Below are 24,376 nucleotides of genomic sequence, written 5' to 3' on the forward strand. Positions count from 1 at the left end.
TCAAATCCTAAAATTCAAGAATGATAAGTTACGATTATAATTTTTAAAATAAATAATAAGGATTATTGCTCATATGAAATAGAGATAAATAAATAAATGAAACCAATTAATTTTTCTTCCAAAATAATATTTGTAGCTGACTTGATATGCTATAAGTTGAATTTGAGAAAACGTGGGGGGTGTTTTCTAACAATTAATAGTAAACAGACATAGTTTGCTCAACTTGTTTAATCTTGTGCTAATTATGACAATTTGAAAGTACGTTTGGTAGCTGATAGTAACAAGTCAATAAGGAATGCGAAATGTATCCCCATATTTGTACTGAGGAGCAATTGTGGTCGTCCATACATCGCTATTTTCGTACCCATTTTTCTTCTGCAGCCTCAATAATAGTCTTTGTGTTTGGTAGCTAAGAAAATGATGGGAATGGAAGTAGAGTCCTCAGAAAATTTGTTCGCACTAAAGAGAAAGAATCAATATCAGGATGATTGAAAGAGACTGTAATATTTGTCTCAATGTGCATTATGTTCAAGGTGATGGAAACACTTCAACCATTTATTTCTAATGGTTAATGTTGTGACAAAAAGAGTACCAAGGAAACTTGGAAACATCTCATATTAAGGATGCTATAAAAATTAATAACTATATTTATGGAAAGAAAGTTTGTGGCTTTTTACAAAATCAGTAATATAGTTATTATTGATAGTGCCTCTTTTGTAGGGTTAGAAAACTCACTCTCTCTTTTTCATTTATTATTACTGTCTTTTTTATTATTTAACGGTATTAAACCTGTTGCACAATAGGATTTGACTATAGAAATTTGGTCATCTACAAATGTAATCAAACTAATTCAAAGAATCTTTAGATTTTAAAAAGATCTCATTAATTACAAAAACTTGGAAAGATTAATAATTATAGTGTATCGTTTAAATCATAAAAAAAAAACTTTGTAGTTAAGTTTTGATTAGATAAATACATGCTGAGAAAAGTTTCGATTTTTTTCAATTCTTATGCCCCAGCACTGCTGTTAATTGTTATTTATCAACTCATTGATCAGTGCAGTCCAAAAATCGATTCTAAAAATGAGGAATTAAATCCAAAGTATATAATTGATTCTAGAAAAACAAAAAAATTCCCAACAAATTGTGTAGAAAAAATTCTACTCTTTTTCTTACTCTTATCCATATATATATATATAATCATTTTAAAGTATGAGCGCCCTCATTTTTTTCCTTCAATGAGAATACTCTGTTAAGTTGTACAGCTTAATAAAATTTATTTTCAATACACTATATAGACATGTAATTTAATAGTATTACAAACTGACTCTATTAAACCTTATGATTTAAAAATGTGTCTGCATAAAAAAATAAAAAAAAATGAGTGCCCGCACTAGAGAAAAACTCTCTCTATATTTATACACAGACACATACACATATTCCAAATTCCCTTAATAAGATTGTCAAGTTGCATTTCTCAACAAGTTCTTTTGCAATTTTAATAATTAATTGAGATGTATGCATAGCATGATTATGTTCCCACTTATAACATATTCTTTTTAAAATAATTTATATTCGTAGTTATTCCCACTTGTTTTTAGTTCATATAAGCCGCATCTAATGACCTTATCTCGTCAAGTTGAACATATGATGCTCTAGAGTCTAGACAACTCAACAATACCAATAAAGAAATAATCTTCCTACTTTTCTTATTTATTTTACAAAGATACGGATCCTTCAAATTGATGCTTATGTAAAAGTTTAGAATCCACCTTGAATCGTGAAGAAATTTATCATATAATATACCCTTCAATCAGACATTAAAGAAAAGGAGACGGAAAAAAATGATTTTCTTTTTCTTTTTTTAAACCACAATTGGAATATAAGAATAAACATATTGAGACAAAAAGAAATTCATAAATTATGTTCTACCAAGAATTGGGGAAATGAAGAAGCAATAGTATAAAAAAATGGAAGTTTTTTCAAAATATATAAGAGTCATATTTTGCATTTTATAAAGCCTTATTTTTAAGTATATAAAAAAGTTTATTTATGAACATGAAATTGTATTAAAAACAACTAAACGGAAAAAAAAAAAAAAACAGAGTATTTCTTTATAATTATATTCTGAAACTAGCTACTAACGTGGATTAGTGATAGATCACATGCAAAATCTCAATGTTATAGTTCCATTACATGTTTTTTGGTGGGTTATATAATTAATTAACTCATTTAAATCTAATGGACTTAAAAAATTACAATATTCCACCTATTCTTTTTTTACCTAACCTAATCTAGGCTTTTCGGAGAGTCGAAAGGACAAATCTGATTGAATAATATAATAAGAAATTAGATGAAAATGTGAGTAACTTATCACTTTAACGTATGAAACCTAATCAAGATTCCTTTGATGATTTTTTCTATTTGCTAATTGATTGATAAGCTCTTCAATGAAGATATAGTGTCCGCAAGCCACACTGCTTTTATAATTGATTTAAATTTCAATCAAATTTCAAAATTGAATGCCAACTCGACATGTTTTGTTTTCTGTGAGTCTATGATATATATAAAGCATTATTCTCGACTCTTGAGCACCAAAAAATTGAAAGGACGAAACAAAACACATGATTATGAAAATAAAAATATCAAAATATTTTGATCCAACAATGTTAATAGCGAAAAGAGCAAATCGAATCATCTTAATTATATTGTCCTACATTAGATTCGCAAAATGTAATTGTCTTATCAATTAAAAACTAATCATGGGTTTAATTCTTTATATATTTCACATCTTCCCTTTAAATTAAAGAACCATAATAAGGATCCGCCTGCGGTACCACAGTGGTACCGTGCCACATCCTTTGTCTTTTGTGGCTGCAGTGTTGACAATACCCTCTCTGTGAACCGAAATGCCCATGCCGAACCCACAAACCCGATCCAGATGCTATTTCTATTTCCAGCTACTTCACCGGCCAAGGTCGGTACCGATCAGAAGATCGTGCAATGTCGGTCATCTCCATGCCAACCTTGTCGCCGAAAAGCGTTCGGAAAACTGTCGATTGAAGCCGTGAAAAGCCACAGAACCGCTGCTTCAATTCGCCGCGATTTCTCTGGTTTCCGGCGACGCTATCACTTGGGTTTTGCTCCTCACGATTCCCTCTATATTTTCCGACCAATCACAGCCACCGGGGGAGCCGATTTGCTGTTGATCGGTCGTTGAAGGATTCACGGCTTTGGGAGCTCGATCCGGCGCCATCACCACGCGTGGGAGGTCACCACCGCCACCTTTGGACTCAGCTCGGCCAGAAGTGTCTAACTCGAGTTTCTCGTCGCCGTCAGTTGAAATCCGGTCACCGTTGGTCGGCATGGGCATTTCGGTAATGTTCACACGGATGCAGTTGAAATTAACTTAATATTTGTAAAGTAAAGTTTAAATAAAAAAGAGTGAAAGTGGTTATATGAAAATTTAACACAAAAGATAAAAAGAAGTGGCACAATATCACTGTAGTACCTCATGCGGATCCCTATAATAAGCAATTAATAATTTATCATAATTTTTCTGATTAATCTATAAACTTTTACATGTGTATAATTGCGGGACTCAATTTCTCGCTCAAAAGTAAAAAGGCACCGTACATATTGCGGCATGTGCTAGCTAATTTGAGTGGATGGATATTCCAATATTAAATTAGAATCTATCGGGATTTTGTTACAAGGTAATCGAATTCAAATTGAACACGAAAACATCCAAAATGAATAAATCACAAGAGCACGACAAGACTCCAAGTTCAAATAAAATAAAGCAAAAGTCAAAAATGTCAGGAGCAGAATCTGACACAGCCCACATGATCGGGTACAAGTGAGGGCCATGGAGATGGCGATGTATGAGCTGTCATGCATGGATCGTACGTTTCAGATGCGAGAGATAAGTACATTATCACTGGCACACACTCGCATGTGCCAGCAGGCAGTAGATGGGGAAGACTGAAAGGAGCAGGTGCTTATCTAATCTTGTGATTCTACTGTGGCCCATTTCGGCTTCCGGCTTTCGGCTTTTCGCTTCTCGGCATTTTGGTAATGCAATTTTTATTTTAGGCTAATTCTTGTCATTGTACGTCCCCATACGGCTTTTGCATGTTTGGTTTGGTTTTGGTGGGTGTTCATAGAAAAAAATAGCTTATTAGTATTGTCAATTTGGTCATTGTATGCTTTTTAAAAAAAAAATTATTTCCTTTTACAGCCCGTTAAATAAATGATTTGTTATTTTTTTAATGAATATCGTACTTCCTTCTTTAACATGATAACATCAAAGCAGCTATATAAAAATTTAGATGATTAATTACCTCAGTGTATATGGGGAATTTGATTATTTCCTCTCGCTTTCTTGGACTCTAGAATGAATTGATTGAGCGTCCGCGTAGTACTTGCAATAAAACCCCGACACCCAAATTAGAGGTTAAAGTTAAAAGACTTAGTGAAGAAATAAAAAAAATTCAATAAAATAAAAGAATAAATTACTTGGGAAAAAAAAGTTACATAAAGATTTTGTTTTACTCCTTTGAGCTACTATTTGTAGATACGCGCTCAAAGTTTGGCCATAAATTAAATATTATTTCATTATCTAATTTCGTTCGTTCATTCATGAGGACTTGATTTTAATGCTCCACATTTATTTTTGAAGTACAATTGTGTGTGATTTTTAATGAATCAGGTGACATTGAGTGTTTCCCTCAATATTTTCATAATAAAACCACACAACATAAATTGTATTAGATGAACTTAAAAACGACATGGTATATATATTCATTCTAACTAAATTTTATGAGTATATTTAACATGATCAAATAATCCTTCTCAGAGGAGTTCATGGCATGATCAAATATTCTTTCATGATAAATTTTTTTGTTAAGTTATTATTAATAATATCTAATACTAAAAAACTCACTTGGACTGATGTAATAATTAGTTATGATGGTGAACTTGCCATTAATACTTAAGCATTTAAGCTTTAATAATTTGAATTGGAGAGTTCAAAATGATGTTGAGAATTTATAAAAAGACATTTTCTTAGATTCAAATTATGGGGTAAAATGAATTTAGGTGTGGTTTTCTAGGAGAGAGAGAGACATTGTGGGAATGAAGAAATTCTTAAAGCCCAAATGTAAAATGGGCCTATTGGTCCACTTCATTTGTGAATCAAGAATTTGCGGTCTGCGGGTTTTATAGCTTTTGCTTCCACGGAGAGAGTGAATGATAGAAGTTTCATATTATAATCATAAAAACTTTGTTCATCACTTGGATTCCTAACATATACTTCCATTTTGTTCTTGGTATTGACATTTTAATATGAGTAACTTCATAGTTATAAACTTCTATATAAATTCTTTTTATAAAAATTCATGGCATTAGATTGTTTGAGTGAAAATATAAAATAATAAAGAAAAATCATGTGGACCGTATAGTGTTTTCACTCAACCAATCATATTATGCTACGTTAGTTTGTAAAAAAATAATTTGTACAAGATTTTATAGGTGTATAATTGTTTTTTTAATAAAGAAGAATTATTTTAGTTTTCAAGTATGTCAAATAATTAATTTGTATATTAAAATATAATATTTACCTTTCAACAATTTTTTCCCCTCTTTCTCTACTCATGTGTTACACTAGGGACAATAAGAACTATAAAAATTAATTAGGGATCAAAGTAGTAATTTTCACGAGAGATGAAAGTGTCATTCTCCTATAAGTAATTTTATAACCTAGATCACAATAAGATTAAATCTTTCATTTTATTTCTATGGGAAATTATTTCTACAGTTGTATTGAATATCTGTTACACACATAGGGTGTGTTTGGCACACTGTATTATATTATTTTAATGTTGGTGTATTGTATTGTACTGTATTGCATTAATACTGTATTATAACAATGTTGTACAATGTTTGATATTACATTGTATTGTATTTTTTTGTGATTAATTTAAATTAAATATTATATTATATTAATATATTTAAATTGTATTAACATTTTATATTATTTATATTATTATTAATTTTAAATTAATATTATTCAATTTTATTCATATTTAAATATTTATTATTAGTTATAAATTATAAATTTATTAATAAATTATAATGTAAAAATAAAAATATATAATATAATATTATTGAATAATAAATTATTTATTTATTAATTTATATTAATATTTATTATGTAAAAAAAATTATATTATATTAAAAATTATATTTATTATTATTATTATTATTATTATTATTATTATTATTATTATTATTATTATTATTATAAAGCAAAAGCAAAAGTCAAAAGCAAAAAAAAAAAAAAAAAACAAAGCTAATGCGGCAATTAGCTTAAACTCGACTCACAGTCGGGGTTTAGTGTTGAGTGTTAGAAAATGTATATTTACAAAGGAGAAAATCGTCATTTTACACTTCAAGTTTTACTAACACTCTTACTTTTATGTATTTAAGCTTCTTGTCATTTAATTATGTGTGTTGTATTATAATTAAGTATTTTATGTATTTTAGAGGCATCATAGTCATTTCACAATGAGCGAGAGATCAGACGGTAAAACATACATCACTTTTGAACTCAGGACGGTCGAAAACCTTAGGAGGAGCATAAAAAAAAAAATGGCACTGTTCACATGTACGGTACTGTCTACGTTACTGTTTACAACACTGTTCACATAAACGGAATAATGACGTGGCATTGACCGATGATATGGCATTGACTGATGAGGTGTCACGATCTTGTTGGACTAAAATTCTTATGTACTGTTGATCGATGACGTGGCAGCATATCAGTGGACCAAAAATCTCGCGTACGGTACATGCATTACACAAGATTATTTTCAACCAAACCGCGTCACTGTTCAAGTTGGGTCAAACTGTGTTACCGTTCAAACCGCATAATGTTGACTAATGACGTGGCGCATTCCTGAGCGTCTAAACTGTTTTTAATCCGATGGCCATGATTTACTCAATGTATCTATAAAAAGGGGGCCTCCCCTCCCCCCCTTAATTTGATATCCCTGAATCCATTTTTAGACTCCATTTTTTGTAATTCCTTCTCAATCTTGTATTTTCTACGTATTTTAATAAATTTTCTTTTTGCCCCTAGTTCAATTATGAGCAGCTAATTTTCTTTCAAGCTTGGGTTGAAGATGAAGCCTCCACATGTGTCATGGGCTTTATTTGATAAATTTATTTTCTCTTCCCCTCTAGTTTTTGTGGATGTTTTGATTTCTTGTCGACAAATAATAATAATCTTGTCTAGATACCGCCTTGGTTTCACCGGCTCTCTAGTACAAGGTTATTATTATTTAGCACGATAAGTTCTTAGCACCATATTAATTAGAGTGTGGTTCATGAGGTGTAGATTCTCCCCTCATGATTTAATTGACATTAATAAGGAATATTTAGCCCATGGTGCACGTTGATACGAATCCAGATACCCAATTACGTCATTTCAATAGATTTCTCTTCAATTTATTCTCACCATTTTAATTCCAATTTTAGGATAATCTAAGTCACTTTCACCACAAATCCAACCACTCTCATACAAAATTAATTCTACATATAATTAAAATCCACCTCCTCGTGGGATCGAAACTCATCATCATTAATCTATTCTACAATAGATTCGTCACCAATGACTCCTTATTCAAGCCATCTCTAATGAATTGAATCTTATCTTCTCTGTTATCAGACATCATTCCTAAAGAACATGAGTTTTTATTGCATCTCATTCTGGCACATTTATGACAAGCAACAGAAATTCTTCGAGCTCTTCGTTTTCTTGCATAATTTCCTTTACCACAACCAGGCATGTATGTAATAAATTTTGGAGGTAACTCACATGCCAATCGTACTTTAACCTCGATTAACCAACGAATGTCAGCAGGTATGTTGTTCCACATGAGCAATCGCATGCGTTCGGACCGAGCTTTATAGATTGTAAAGAGGGCATTCTGAGGAAGTGAAGGGAATCGATTGTGAAGCTTTGCTAGAATCTCATTTCTGTCCATACCTTCGCCTCATAATATCAGTTATTATGGGAAACTGAAGTAACTGACTTGATTGTCACGGAGTACCGTTAGTCTCGGGAATCTGACTATAAACGACCTTATTTGCCAGTTTATAAGAAAACGGGATAGGAAGCCTATCCTCGACCCATAGAGGGTGTTCAAGTCGTTTCTGGACATAAAACCAGAGAAAGATGTGAGCCACAGTCGCAACTACCTGTAAATATCCTTTTACTTCGCTATTATTTTCTTTCACTATTGTTTTATCTTTTCCATTATTGTCTTTAATAATTTTATCATTGTTTCTTTTTCTTTTTATTGTTTCCTTTTTGACTCGCGAGCCGTGTGCTTTACGCGTTATTTGACACCGACATGCCACCTCATACACAGTTGTGACCCACTGTCACCAAGATTCTTAAATATGACTTTTTGTTAAGCACTCATAAATTATTTTTGAGAAATATTCCAATGGCAGTTACTCTCAATAGACAATTCAAGAACATTTGTGTTCTTTCTAGATTTAACATTGGCAAACATAAAGAGTTCCTTGAGGCAATCATAGATCTTGGTCGAAGCATAGCAAAGCGATTAGCCGCATACCAGCAGAGGGTTGCTCGTTACTACAACCAGAAGATGCGTGTACGACAGTTCAAGGTCGGCGATTGGGTACTTAGGAGGATGAATCAGAACACAAAAGACTCGACACAAGGAGTACTCGGTCCTAACTAGGAAGGGCCATACAGAGTCAAACAGATGGCTAGACCCGGAGCCTATAAGCTCGTCCGCGCAGATGGCCATGAGGTGAAACGACCGTGGAACGTAGCGCATCTCAAGAAATATTTCCAGTAAGATCCAATTATGCTTAAGAGTTATTTATTTCCTATTGTCGTTTATTTCAATTTCATGTAAGTCGAGTTCAGTAATCAATGGAACGTGGAGGAATTTCATTCAGTTGTCATCGATGTATAAAAAAAAAATATATATATATATATATATATATATATATATATATATATATATATATATATATATATATATATATCTGGTTGTCAGCTTCCTTCTCTAAGTTTTCGACCTGAGTCTGGTGAGAAGCACTGAGGGATTCGAGCTGAGCTTCGTAGGTAGCCTTTTGCGTTTGCAAGTCCTCCTTAACCTTATTCAGCTTCTCTTCAAGAGTGATAGTCTTTTCCTGCGCAAGGGACTCTCGCTCAATCAGCTTAATATTCTCAATGTTAAGATCTCCAGCTTTCTTCTCTGCAGCGTCAACCTTGCTTTTGGCTGATTGAATGTCTTCTTTCATTCTCAATCGTAACGGCCGACCTTCGCCTTATAATAAGTGGTCATACAACCGAGATGAATGACATTGAACTGCATAGCCCCGACCATCTCGCCTAGAGTGCTGCAATCAAATTCCTTCAAGTCTTTCTTGCTCACGAGCCTAGAAAACTCGCTGATATAAGGGACCAGCTCTGGTCGATTATCGGGCAGACGAGGTTTTAGGCCTGCAGGTAGAGGCGGAGAAATAGGATCAACGCCACTGGTAGTCCCACTAGTTTCGCCGGCCTTGGGAGGAGGAGGTGGTAGAGTCTTCAAAGAAGTGACTTGCTCCGCAATGTTAACCTGTTTGCCAAGAAGAGCAACCTTATGGTGATCTCACTTAGCAGCATTGGGACGAGGATGTTTCATGTTTATAGCCCCGATCACAACGTTCTTCATCTCGAGGTCAGTGGGTATCAGGCGAGATTCAAACAAGTTGTAAGTGGACAGCAATTCTCTGCACGAGCAGGAATTGGCCAACACAATCTCAACCCGCTTGAGCACGTCATGCTTGAGTTTGTATTGGACGCCCCAAGAACCTGCAGCTCGAGCAAAGACAGTGTCAGAGATAGATCAATCATAAGAATAACTAAGGGTACAAGACATCTAAAACGAGCGGGCCATCTGGAACTACGAAACGGGAGGGGACGCGAACATTCTCCCCATCAATTTGTGCCACTTGACCCCAGGGACCCCCAGCAAAAAAGAATTTTTTTTCTTCCAATTCCCACCACCATATGTTGGAAGATCAGTTATCGGTTTACTGGTCTTGGTGCTTGACATGAAATAATACCAACTAGCGTCTTTGGGGCTGCTCTTTAACTGATATAGGTGTTTGACCTCATCAACCGTGGGCTCACTCTGACAGCATCTGCTCCATAAAATGAACAGACTAAAAAGTACTCTCCACCCATTAGGGTTAAGCTGACTAGGAGCTAAGTGCAACCCACTAAGCATCTGGACGAAATAAAGTTGTAAGGGCAGCCTCATCCCAAACTTAAAATTTTCCAGAAACAGGGTAACATGTCCCCTAGGAGGTCGGTTGGGAGTATCCTTTTTACCTGGAATCCTAAGATGTATACCATCAAGGATGTCATAAATAGTTCGAAGATCTATGAGGTCCTCTGTTGTGGTCATACAGGTCATGAGGTCAATAGCATAGTTTTCTGCTAGAGCTCTACCCCCTAGATTCTTCTTCTTTTCTAGTCGTGATACCTCTGGTGAGGATGCTTCACCAGAGTCTTCACCCGGGTCCTTACTTAGAGTATCCTCCGAACAAGAAGACTCGTCACCGTCGCTATTTGAAGTGGTTGCTTCAGGAGACATTCTCCTAGCACTAGTCCTTATATTACGTCTTATCGGTTTTAGAGGAATCCGAGGGTCAAAAGCGGGATCAGCGAGTAGACCAGGTAGGAAGTCTAACTCGTCATCATCAACCTCAATCACTTTTTCTTTGCCTTTTGACATTCCCTAAACTCTATCCGAAATGACACAATTGAACCCCACTCAAAATAACAACAAAAATCCAAAGTTGGGAAGGAGAAAACAGTACCTGAAGCAGTGAAGCACCAAAACGAAAATAAGAACGGTAGTTTGAATTTTGGAGAGGAGAGGATCACCAGCCGCCGGAGGATGCGAAAGAGACGGATGAGGAAAAGAACACTTTAGAGAGTTAGGGTTTTGAAGTGACGGTGATACTTTCGGTTTATTGTCATTCAAACGGCACGTGCTCCGAGGGTTCCACAACTGTCAATTTAAAATTCAAACGGGTTGACGGATTCCTGCCATCTCTTCCGCATTTAATTGCGAAGTGACTCTTTGAGGAAGCAGTCTGCTAGTGGCAAAAGGGGAAACGACTAAGCGGGAGTGAGTAATATCCTTATTTCTTACAGCCAAGTCAGATGTGCCTCAAGAAAGCCCAGACTAATCAAGTTTCTAGTATTAATCCATTGCATTGCAAATACTAGAAACGGGGGACCGGTGTTTAAGGGATTTATAACGACGAGACCAGTCATACCTTGGACGAGGAGTCAGCCTCTTTACAAGCGAGCAAATAGGTGAAATCTGGTAGCGGGTATCCACAAGCAGGAATTTTCTACTCGGCCACGAGGACGAGATGGTCTCTTGCTAGGAGCTGACAGCTTTCCCAGCTGAAGATCGAGGTCGGCAGACCCAATCTATAACGGTTAACGAAACGCGCACTCCTATCCGAGAATCTAGGCACAAAACCCACTCAGTCGCAACTATGATATTCAAGCATCCACTTCCGTGAGCTGGGGAAAGTGATGTGAGTGGATCGTGGGGGATTGGATTCACAGGAAGGCTATAAAAAGGTAATCAACAACGGTAAACGAGTTAGACATTTTCACATTAGAACTTAAGAAAAAGCATATTTAGGGAGACAGGAGAGAAAAGCTCAAAGGCACTTTTACTGCCTACTGCCTAAGAGACCAAAAAATAGCCACGAGATCAGTGGTCAAGTTTCCCAAAAAAGTAAACCGACTTTTCTGACTTGAGCGTCGAAGGGTTTACGCTGGGAGTGCTCTGACCAGTTTCTGTGTGTGTAGGAGTCTGCTGAAGTTGAAGTCATACGAGGCGTTGTTCTGCTCGGTGAGAAGAGTTACGAGGAGAATCTACAGTTGATCGAGAGTTCGAGAGTTGAGGAAAGATCCTGGTTGTGCACGAGCAGACACCAGAATCTCGCATCAACATGTAGTATTACAAATATTAAAAATATGATTTTTTTATGAAAAAGTTTAAATTTATTAAATTGGTGACTCAATCATAGGATGAAATGAATTAATTGAGTTAAGCAGGATTAGATTTTTTTATACAATTAATAAATGGATCAATGAGGGTGGGCAAAGTAACTTGACTTGACTCGATCCAAAAAATTCAAGTTCGAACTAAATAATGACTCCAACCTAATCGAGTTGGATTATGGCCAATCTGATTGGATCTAATCGTGAACCCAATCCAATTCGAAACACTATGCACACATAAATAATATACGACACAAATTTTTTATTTGATTCAATCCGAACTATAATTAGGTCAGATAGAATAGGATTACAAGTTTGAATTGAGTTTAAATTACCTTTTTTTCCCAACCCGATTAACTTGAAACCCAATCAGATTGATATAGACTAGACCCGGTCCGAACATGAATTTGCTCGTTCTTAGAATCTGAGTGTAAATGGGCTCAAATTTAACACCCACAAGAAGGCCCAAGAAATTAGATGCAGGCCCAAGCCAGCAAATGATTAGGTGCATGTGGCTTTCTTTGACTAATACATCCATAACGTTGCGACCTTATTCGTCAAAGTTTGTTAAATCACTAGAACATTTCCACCATCCTCTTCTTTTATTTTCTTTTTTTCCTTGTCTGTCTTTGTCTTTATAATTTGTAAAAAAAAATAATTAATTATAAATAAAATAAAATAAATACTAACTTTAACTCAATTTTAGCCACTCGTTGCATGAGGAGAGGTAAAGACGAAAGGTAAAAATTAAATAAATAAAAAACCTTATCCTAATAATAAACTGAACAAAAGGATAAAGAAGCAAAATCAAAACCACCGTCCCCAAGACTCATGTCATGATTACACCATGTCACCATTAGAAAAAATAAATGCCAAAACAATCGGGTGCACACTTATTTGTAATGAATCATGATTTTATCTTGCTCCATAATAAGGGTGCGTTTGGGATTGAGGTGCTGTAGCTTTTAAGCTACAGCTGCTGTGAAAAAAAAGCTGTAATTATGAAACAAAAGTTAATAATATATATTAAATATAAATTTTAAATAATAATTTTGATAAAATTATTAAAGATATAATAGATTTTGTATTATACAAGTGAAAAATCATATCAATATAGCTTAAAAGCTACAGCAGTTAGTGTTTACCAAACACTTTAGTGCTGTAGCTTTTAAGCTACAGCTGCCCAACCTCAATCCCAAACGCACCTTAAAGGATATACAGCCAGAGTTGGTAATATTTCATTTGTTTTATTAATTCGACACAAATATGATAGGAATAAATAAGTTTAGACGGTTAAATTTGATAAAATTATTAAAATTGTTCGTAATTATGATACTTCAGTTAATAACCATGCCGAGTTCAAGTTTAGAGTTTACGACACAATAACCTATTTATGACATAATTAGTTGTTTTATATTGACTTATTTTTTAGTTAGAGATATATATATTTGTCATATTTAGAACAAAATCAATTAGAGTTTAAGAATAGTACTAATAATATTAAAAATATAATTTTTATTAAAAAAATTAAATTTATTAAATTGACGACTCAATTATTGAATGATAACAAATGAATTGATTAAGCAGGATTAGATTTTTTATACAATTAATAAATGGATCAGCAATGGGTGGGCAAAATAGCTCGATTTGACTAGATCCAAAAAAATTAAGTTCGGATCAAATGTAGATGAAGACTCCAACCCTATTGGATCTTATCGATAACACAATCTAATTTAAAACATAATGCCATATACAAACAATATATGACACAAATTTTTTATCAATATGATCATATTCGAATTATATTCAGTTCATATCAAATAAAAATACAAGTTCGGATTGAATTTAAATTATTTTTTTCAATCCGATTAACTCAAAACCTCATCGAATTAATCCAAACCCAATCCAAACATAAATTTGCTCATCTACAGGACCTGAGTGTAAGTGAGCTCAAATTTAAAACCCATGAGAAGACCCAAGAAATCAGATGCAGCCCAACCCTGCAGATGATTAGGTGCAGGTGGCTTTCTTTGACTAATAAATCCATGACGTTGCGATGTCATTGGTCAAAGTTCGTTAAATCACTAGAGCATTTCCACCATCCTCTCCTATTTTTTATTCTCTCCTCATCTCTCTTTATCTTTGTAATTAGCGGAAAAAAATTAATTTAATTATAAATGAAATAAAATAAATACTAACTTTAACTCAATTTTAGCCGCTCATTGCATGAGGAGAGGCAAAGAACGAGAGGTAAAAAATAAATAAATAAATAACCATATCCTAACAATAAACAGTATAAACTGAACAAAAGGATAAAGAAGTAAAATCAAAACCCGTCGTCGCCAAGACTCATGTCATGGTTATACCATTTAAAAAAAAATGCCAAAACAATGCGACGCACACTTATTTGTAATAAATCATGATTTTATCTTGTTCCATAATAAAGGATATGCAACCAAAGTTGGTATTATTTGATTTGAATTATTAATTCAACATAAATGACACGACTTAAAAGTGTTTGTTTTACTCTCAAATATAAGAGTGTCTAGTTATAATATATTTCGGTGAGTCCGAGGTCGACCCACAGAAAAAGATTTAATTTGTTTATTTTATTTTATCTAAAATTTGAAAATAAAACTTAAATATAAACAACTTAATTTAAATAAAATTATGAAATTGAATTAGTTAGGGTTGTGGATTCACTCTTAGTAGTAAATAAAACTTGATAAATTCTTTTTGCCATTTTTTAGATTTATTACCCAAAAGATTAATTATATAAATTATTATTATTTTCCCTTTAATTTTATGATAGATTAAGTATTCATTGTGCCAAAATTTAATTTGTCTACAATAAGTCAAAATACCATTTTACCATACCTTATATTTTGATAAAAAGAATTTATTGTGCCAAACTCCCTTGTTTGTCTACAATAAATCAAAATCTCATAATATAAAATATGTATAAATTAAATAGAAAATAATTTAATTTATAAAATTAAAAATAGAATTTCATTAAATCTTATTTATTTCCTAAGAGTTTCACCTTCCCCTAACTTAGGGGTGGGCACGGTTCGATTCGGTTCGGTTCGGTTCGAAATTAAGTAGAACCGATTTAAATCGGTTATTTTATAAAAAGAACCGAATAAGAACCAAACTCAATAAGAACCGAACTCAAACGGTTCTTTTCGGATCGGTTCGGTTCGGTTCGATTTTTTCGGTTCTGGGCCTATTGCAACAATTAATTTATCCTAATTTTATTACAAATATTAACAATAAATACAAAGTATTCAAAACACATTTTATCACTAATATCTTACTAATTATTAATAAGATACTCCCAAAATATGAAATATTAAAATTTCAAAATACATAACCAAACTCCAATACTCCATCTATATAAACATAATCATAATGTTATAAAGAGAAATAACACATGTTTGATTTGAATAAAATCATGTTTGATTTGAATAAAATTATTAACACATGTTTGATTTGAATAAAATAAAAAAATAATTCGGTTCTTCGGTTCGATTTTTCGGTTCAACTAAGTGAACCGAATACCGAACCGAATACCGAACCGACATTTCGGTTTTTTTTACAAACGGTATATTCGGTTTTTTAAAAAAATAAAAACCGAACCGAATTAAAAAAAAACCGTCGGTTCGGTTCGGTTTTTTTAACATTACGGTTTTTTTGCCCACCCCTACCCTAACTATTAATATTTAGCTAAACATGTTTTTTATAAAGGAAATTACTGAAATTGAAAAACACATAATTAAAAATGGAATTTGAAAATTGAAATAAAACTAATTTTATTGATTGAAAATAAATTACAAAGAGAGATGAGAAGAAGAATTTGTGGGAAAAGAAGAGAAGAAAATGTGTGGAGAGGTGTATTCACCCCCCTCTATTTATACTAATACATGGTAAATCCACACCACACAAATAAAAAAAATCTAATTACATTTTAACCTTACATTTGTCCCACTAATAAAACATAAACCTAACTTATCCACTCAAGCACATCCAACACATTCCACTAACAATTACCATACCTAATATGATAAAAACTTATAATTTTACAATTACCACATTTACCGTGGTAAAAACGTAAAAAAAAACAACAAAAATCTTGGATCCTCCTCGACAATGACATAATTTCTCGGACTTCCGGAATCTAAATTTGACATCCATGTATTTGTTCGGAGCCTCAAATTGCATGAAATTATTATTTTTACCTAATAAACATACAAAAATACAGAAAATCAAATATTTAGAAAAATAATTAGAAATTCACAATATGTTACACAATTACAAATATAAATTACATTAATAAAACAAAATAACATTTTTATCCCTTAATAAACATACAATTTTTAACACTAATCAATAAATATGTCAAGAATAAATAAGTTTAGAAAGTCAAATTTGATAAAATTATTAAATTGTTCATATTCATGTTACTCGGGCTAATAATCATGTCGAGTTTAAGTTTAGAGTTTCTGACACAATAACGTGTTTATGTCATAATTAGTTGTATTAGATTGACTTATATTTTAGTCAATAGATGATATATGTTACAGTTTTCATATTTAGAACAAAATCAGTTAGAGTTTAAGAAGGTAGTACTACAAATATTAAAAATATGATTTTTATGAAAAAAATTTAAATTTATTAAGTGGTGACTCGATTATCACATGATAATGACTTAATTGAGTTAACCAAGATTATACTTATATACAATTAGTAAATAAATCGATAAGGGGTGGATAAATAATCTGACCCAACCCAATCCAAAAAATTTGGACCCAAATTGGATGCGGATGACTCTAATCTTGTCGGGTTGGATTTTGGCCAACCGGATCCAATCTGAAACACCATGCACACACAAACCATATATAACATAAAATCTTGACCGATTCAAACTTTATTTTTATCAGACCAGATAGGATTATAAGTTTAGATTGAATTTGAATTAGTTTTCTCTCAATCCGATTAATCCAAAATCTGATCAAGTTGATCCGAACCTAATCCGATCATGAATTTACCCATCTTTAAGATATGAGTGTAAGAGAACTCAAATTTAACACCACATGAAATGGACATAAACATGACCCACCAACTTTATTGCCACCTAAAACAACAACCTAAGAAGTTCCTTGATAGCTAGTATGAACTTAAAAATAATAATTATAATAATAAAATGCTGAAAAAAATTTTATGAACTGTTTGAAAAAAACTGGGAACTAGTATGGGACCGTGGAGGTGCAACTGGAGGAGGCTGGGCAAGCAGCCCACCATTTTTGCACATTTATCTATTTATGTGGATAAGATAAGAAATTTCAATTACAGTTTATAATATTTGTCAGTCAAATCCATTCATCCACAGTTTACTCCTGAAAACACAGGCTCGCTACCTGCGGTTTCTTAATTTCTGCTTCATGTCATTTTCATCTAGCAGCTATGGATAAAGCTTTAGCAGTCCACACCAAACCATATCCAAATACCAAATTATTAATTTGTGAATTCATCGTATAGAAAATGATGATAACAGTTCCTAATAACAACGAAGGTTTGTTTGATTAAACAAAATGTTTGCGATATGTAACAAAAAATTATTTCTTAACTATAATGTTGTGATAGTTATAATAAAAAATTAATTATATCATTACAAACTCAAAAAAATGTCGTTTTAAATTTATTTTTTAATATGACTCTGTCACTAATTTAAATATTTAAGATGTGTTTGACATATCACATTACATGAGATTGTATTAATTAATGTAATGTAATCTCTTATTTGATAAATATTCTTGTTCACATTATGGTGCCATAATATGAATACTGCCGCATTAAGAAAAACTGAGGGGTCTAGTTTATATAATATGCCACTGTTTATATTGACTTTTTAAAGTTTCTTTAATTAAAATAATGAAATTAAATAAAAATATTATAATATTAAATAAAATTAAAAACTCAAATGTGTTCCCGACGGATAGTTCGAAGATAGTCGGCCACCAGTGACCTATGCATAAAATTGTGCTTTGCACTAAAATTTGGAGTCATTAAAATTCTTATTATCGGGACTACGTAATCATGCAATTATTACTGACAAAAAAACTTCCGTTTATTGTAATTTAACAGTCAAAATTTTGAAAACAAAAACTTTAAGGGTAGATCTACGGCAAATAAAAATTCATTTCCTAATAATAGTTACATCATTGTATAGCTTTGACATTAAAAATTCTAACAGTACTAAAATATAGTTCAAATAACACTAAAAGTACAGCTACCAGCGGCCGCTTATGGTGGCCTGCGGTTAAAATTATTTATTTTAATTACAAAAATTTAAATTATTTTTAAATATAAATAAATCTTAATTAATTTAATATTACTTAAAAATATTATTTTATATTATACAATTCATATTACACCAAACATAATATTATAAAATAATAAATAGAATACAGCTTAATCCAGTAAAACTAATATACAGCACAATACAGAGTCATAAATACGCTGTAAGACACACCAGAGAAAGAGGGCGATAACGATACGACATCGTCTTGACCATACTCAGGGGAAACAAAGGAAAACAAAAGAAATGATGGAAGAAACAAAAATGCAAGTGGAACTGGAATGTACAGTTTTAGGATAAGAATGCCTTGGAATTTGAGAAAGTTTCCAGAATCCTTATCCATCCCTGCAACGTCATCCAGCCTCTTGACCGTTTTTAAAAAATAAAATAAAACAAAAAGACAAGATGGCCGCTTGATAAATCATTAACTCCACCGCATGTCCCTGGACCTTATTATATATATAAAAGGGGTAGTCTGGCTGATTCTTTCATTCTCTCGTTGCATCATTAATTTCTCAAGAAAGGAAATTTTGTTATAAAGAATATGTTGGCGATATTTCACAAGGCGTTTGCCAATCCGCCTGAGGAGCTTCATAGCCCTGCGTCTCAAAAATGTTCGAAGAGGCCTAAACTCCCTGAGGATACCCTCAGTGACTTCCTCTCCCGTCACCCGGATAACACTTTCTCCATGAACTTTGGCCATGCTGCTGTTCTTGCTTACGTCCCCCCTCACTCCCCTTTAACCAAGGACCGAAGGTTGTTTTGCGGGTTTGAGGACATATACTGTCTGTTCATGGGGTCCTTGAACAACTTGTGTTCGCTGATCAGGCAATATGGGTTGTCAAAGGGAACCGATGAGGCCATGTTTGTGATAGAGGCGTATCGTACGCTCAGAGACCGGGGTCCTTACCCAGCTGACCAGGTTGTCAAGGATCTTGATGGGAGCTTTGCTTTTGTGGTCTACGATAGCAAGGCCGGCACGGTCTTCACTGCTCTGGTAGGTTAGGGTTTGCTCGAATGTACGCGCAGAGCAGACTCCTTTGGTTTCATAAATGATTAAGCAGAATTCTTTTTGTTAATGAATTATTTAATTTTGCAGGGTTCTGATGGGGGAGTGAAGCTGTACTGGGGAATTGCAGCCGATGGATCTGTGGTCATATCTGATGACTTGGAGGTCATCAAAGAGGGATGTGCCAAGTCATTTGCTCCCTTCCCACAGGGTAAGTTAAATTTTTTCTCCCATTATTGGCTATAAGATGATGAAACAGGGGTGTGTTGTTACACTTGCACAATTGCATTTTGCAGGGTGCATGTTCCACAGTGAAGGAGGATTGATGAGCTTTGAGCATCCAATGAACAAGATAAGGGCAATGCCAAGAGTAGATAGTGAAGGTGTCATGTGTGGAGCCAATTTCAAGGTTGATAAATACACTAGGATCAACAGCATTCCACGTGTGGGAAGTGAAGCAGACTGGACTAATCAATGGGACTCACATTAATTTATCAATTAAGGATCAATTTGATTGATCTTGCTGTGAATTTGCCTACTTCCAACTCAAAAGCTGAAACTACTACCTTTCATTTTTCCTTCTATTAAGTTAAAAATAAAGTTGTTACTCACTCTTCGAGGTTCTTTTGACCTTTTTCTTTGATAGAGTGTTTTTCTTGTTATGTGGGCAATCCGCAATTGTGTATATATTATTAATCATGTTTGGGTTCTAATTAATTTGACTTGTGTAATGGAATGAAGTTGTCGTTTGCTAGTTTGTGGCTTAAGCATTACTATGACCGTTAATAATTATTATTTTGGTGTATGAACGTTCAATGGCACACCAAAACTATGTCGAGGGACATCAGCTGATGAGTACCAAACTTTCAAACATACCGATTGGATTTTGTAAGATTGTTAAATTTTGAAAAGTTGGGAAGTTACGCTTTTGATTCCTTTCCAAATTGAAAAAATAATAATATAAAGTGTTTTTTATTATTTTTGAATATAGCATTACCTCATGAATGTAAAATAGCATCACTTCATGAATAAAATTTTTTCTAAATTCTTTTGCTTTGTTCATCAAGTCTACTACTTTGCCTTACTGTGATCTTACTGAATATTCGGAGGTTAAAAACTCAATACTTAATGTTATTTATATGCATTTTTTTTTTTAACAAAAGACATTGTTTTATAGACACAAGGTCATAATAATATAATTTGTACTGGGAATCTTTTCAATTTTATTTTTTACCCACTTAGTAATTTCTCAGCAGTATCGCAGGAAACAACACCCAGCAAATCTCTTATAATTTAATACAAATTGGCTGGTACTAGCTGCAATTTCTCATCATTTTGTCAACTCAACTGATGATGTAGAGAACTTTTGAAAAGAATAATCTTAGTACTTTGCTCTTTTCAGAGAAAAATTTTAATCATCAATGCTATTCCACTGAACAAGAATAATGAGGAACAAAATTCAAGATACAGATGACGCCACAACAAACATCAATTTCCTAATTCTACTATATAGATGATCAACACTGGGATCCGAAAATAGAAAATGGCCTGGAAAGGCAGGAGAGGTCGTTTATCATTCATAAGATGTCTACAAAAAGGTGGTTCAACTGTATTCTGCTTGTTGTTTCACCGGAACAGAAAGCATCATGTAAACATCATTCCTTCCACATATCAGCAAATTCATCAGGTTCCAATGGATTGGAAAGCTCGTGCATCTTTCTCCTTGTCTTAGCTTTAACTTTCTTGGCATACTTCCCGGCCTTATTCTTCTTCTCCAGAGCTCTAATCTGAAAGCATTAAAACAAGAAGCATATTGCATTATTGCACGCAAGTAAATTTATACTCAAACAAGGTGAGGATGGCAAGAACCTCTGCGCTAAAGTTCAATAAAAATAACAGAAAATGGTGCCGACTACATACCCTAGCATGTCCAAAGACATCCTACTAGTACCCAACGAATCCATTAGAGTCTTGAGTACTATTTTGTCAACTATGCAAATACTACATAGACTTTTGCGCTCAAAATGAAGAAGAAAACTTAAAACCTTTCTGACCTGATTTGGTGATACATAAAATGGATTCTCATATAGTGTTGGTCCTCCGAAGCTGCCTCCAAATATCTTAATTGGATTCAAACAAAATCTTGGACCAACCTGCACAGAATCAGTTTCCAAAATTATGCGACGATTGCAATACTTGCTACCACAAGTTTCACTGAAAGACATATGCAGCAAACCTCAACAAGGGTCATTTTGTCCAGACCTCCCCGAGCCACCTTATCTGATTCATTATGAGGAACTGTAATCTGTGAAGAAGAAGAAGAAGAAGAATCAGAAAGGATAGCAGCACTAAGAAGAAGAAGCTTCCCCAACCCCCCCCCACCAAAAAAAAAAAAACCGCACATCAGAATTGCGTAATTCACAAAGTTCAACTAGGAAAGGCACCAACCTGGTAATTCCTGAACCATATGTGATCATCAACAATGGAGAAAACAAAAACATGATCATGGTAAGGCTTAGACTTCCTGTGCTCCTTTGGAGTTCCAAATATCTAAGAAAAAGAAGAAAAATGAAAATCAGAACATAAAAAGGTCTATTCATAAATATCTAAAAGACATTGACTGAATTGGCAAAGAACCATCCAAGACATTGTTTTCTAATCAAAACAACTATAGAACTGTGCACTCTTGAAACAAAGATTGAGTAATATGGTATTCATGCCTGAAGCATGCTATAAGTTTCCTCAAGGTATTTTAAAAGCCATAAATATAAGACCCACAACCTAAATAAGCTTTTCTCTGATAGTTAGAATGAGATAAAATGAATATGTCGGAGAAAAATGGATGTAAAACTAGGCAAGCAAATTAACTGTAAGCGTAATGCCACATAGGAAAGAATGCCATATTCACCAGACGATGATCAAGAATTAGCAAAAGAACAAAAATATCGAATACATCGCGTGCACAGGTATCATTCATGAAAACATCTCTAGATTAACACATTGCAATTGGTGAAGAGCATTGGAGAAGCCTAGATGACCATTCCCAGAGCCAGAATCCATATGCAAAACACAGACAGGACAAAAATACTGCTTGCTTTAAAGGGAGGAAGCAAAAACCAAAGTACCTGAATGATCATTTCCTTTATAAGTTTCCAGTGGGCATCTTTACCAAAATTAGACGAGAATGTCAGAAGAGGTCGTGACGCTTTTAGATGGTTTCCAGTAAGCTTCAGTTCTTCCATTGTGTGCACTATAATAAGAAGGCAATTGTTATATGTTAGTTATTTTTTTCCCCCCTCAAATTGATAACTAGAAATAAAAAATAAGAAGCATCAAAATTATATACACAGAAAACAACAAATACTTCAGATTTGCAAGAGTGTGTGTGTGTCAAATACAAATATAGATTCAGAAATCATGAACTTTATACTTATAATGCAATCTAAAGCTCTTAAGCCAATATGATTTGAGATCTAATGAGAAAATTACCCGCATTTACTAAAAATTTCACAGATGGACCATTGGGGCTCTTGGCCATCCACAGATAAAGGTCTTTATGTTTCCTACACTGAAATAAAGAGGGCAAAGAATACAGTGTCAGACATCAATTTTATATCTGTATGTTAGAGTAATTAAACCTACAAGTGTGAACCAAACTTTCACTCTGAAAGCACTCCAATAAATTTGTAAAACTGCAACCCCCACATAATCGGAACAATAACAGGTAGCAGACTCTTAAGACCCAATCGAGATTGGAAATTGAATTCTTAGTCCTTAAACTGATTTATTAACATCCAACTGAAGCAGAAAGTTCTATGCACTGAAGCTCTCTGCACTATATAGATAAACAAAAATTATGGCATGTGTAAGCAAACCATTAAACATCAGTCCTGTAATTGGAGGAAGAAGTCTACATCCCGCATATTATATTGCACAATGTAATTTTCATGAATGTTTCTAACTGACAGAATTCGATTCTCATCATTATTTGGCATTTGAATATATAACAGATTAGAACTAAACATTCAAAACAAAACTTAAAAAACCATTACCTCAAAAAACAAGCAGGACGAACAGCTCTTGAGCTCAACAAGCTCATTCAAAGTAGCACCTTTACTGCTTTTAGCCTCAACTTTATTATCCTTCTTACAGTGAGGCAAAAGCGACACCACATTCAACATCAAGTGCCTATACCTACACAAACCACAAAAACAACCAATACCCAGTGATTAATTCAACCTCTTGAATCACAAAAACAACCCAAAATTCAATTCAAATCAGAACAAAGCTCTCACCTGAAATTGATGCGACGCGAGCAAGTAACCAAAACCTTTTCTTTGTTTCTAAAGACACCTGGGGCTTCAGTTTCTTTCATTTCAATCTTGTCTTTCCAGCCCAAAAGCGTCCGCTTTGGCCGCCCTTCGGTAAGACTGTCATCTTTCTTTGTGGGTTCGATAATTTCAGTGTGCTTTCGTTTCTTCCCCATAGCCTAAACAATATAGCGTAAAAAAAATATAAATATTTGAAAAATAAAGCAAAAATTATGAGAAATAGATAGAGAGATCAAAGGGTTGCTTAGAATTTTTTTTTTTTTTTTGCCCTTTTTCATTTACCTGATTTTGCTTTTGCTGCTGCTGAGAATGGAGGAAGAGAGAGATGATAAACCCTAATTAAACCTGTAACCAAAACTAGAGAGGCCTAACGGGTTATGAGCTATTCGAGAATTCATGGGCTTTCTATTCGGGCCTGATCAGGTGCTATTCAAACTCAAAAATATACTCTTCTTTTTTTTTTAATGCAAAAACAATCCATTTAATTGGCATATAAGTTTGAAAATTATTTTTTTTATCTTCATTTATATATGTGTGTGTGGAAACAGGTGACTT

At 33.6% G+C, this 24,376-nt stretch overlaps 3 protein-coding genes across 3 annotated transcripts; 1 reads left to right on the forward strand and 2 right to left on the reverse strand.

Annotated features, from left to right (window-relative positions):
* Positions 1-9,346: 9,346 nt before the first annotated feature.
* Positions 9,347-10,828, reverse strand: LOC107175590 (uncharacterized protein At3g60930, chloroplastic-like). Its single transcript, XM_025099838.1, has 3 exons — positions 10,159-10,828; positions 9,752-9,900; positions 9,347-9,664 (listed from the first exon to the last, which is right to left on the reverse strand). Exons 1-3 carry the CDS (start codon positions 10,826-10,828, stop codon positions 9,347-9,349), a joined length of 1,137 nt encoding a protein of 378 aa, XP_024955606.1.
* An 8,115-nt stretch (positions 10,829-18,943) lies between these two features.
* Positions 18,944-20,244, forward strand: LOC102615531 (stem-specific protein TSJT1). Its single transcript, XM_006464656.1, has 3 exons — positions 18,944-19,478; positions 19,581-19,701; positions 19,787-20,244. The coding sequence occupies exons 1-3, from the start codon at positions 19,026-19,028 to the stop codon at positions 19,978-19,980; spliced, it is 768 nt and encodes a 255-aa protein (XP_006464719.1). The 5' UTR covers positions 18,944-19,025; the 3' UTR covers positions 19,981-20,244.
* Positions 20,245-20,871: 627 nt separating this feature from the next.
* Positions 20,872-24,268, reverse strand: LOC102615253 (ribosome biogenesis protein BRX1 homolog 1-like). The gene is made up of 9 exons (XM_006464655.4): positions 24,104-24,268; positions 23,786-23,979; positions 23,543-23,684; positions 22,980-23,058; positions 22,616-22,740; positions 21,939-22,040; positions 21,727-21,795; positions 21,545-21,643; positions 20,872-21,277 (listed from the first exon to the last, which is right to left on the reverse strand). Exons 2-9 carry the CDS (start codon positions 23,974-23,976, stop codon positions 21,146-21,148), a joined length of 939 nt encoding a protein of 312 aa, XP_006464718.1. The 5' UTR covers positions 23,977-23,979; positions 24,104-24,268; the 3' UTR covers positions 20,872-21,145.
* Between the last annotated feature and the right edge of the window lie 108 nt (positions 24,269-24,376).

This window comes from Citrus sinensis, chromosome 9 (genome assembly GCF_022201045.2).
Source record: "Citrus sinensis cultivar Valencia sweet orange chromosome 9, DVS_A1.0, whole genome shotgun sequence".
In the NCBI taxonomy this organism is placed as follows: Eukaryota; Viridiplantae; Streptophyta; class Magnoliopsida; order Sapindales; family Rutaceae; genus Citrus; species Citrus sinensis.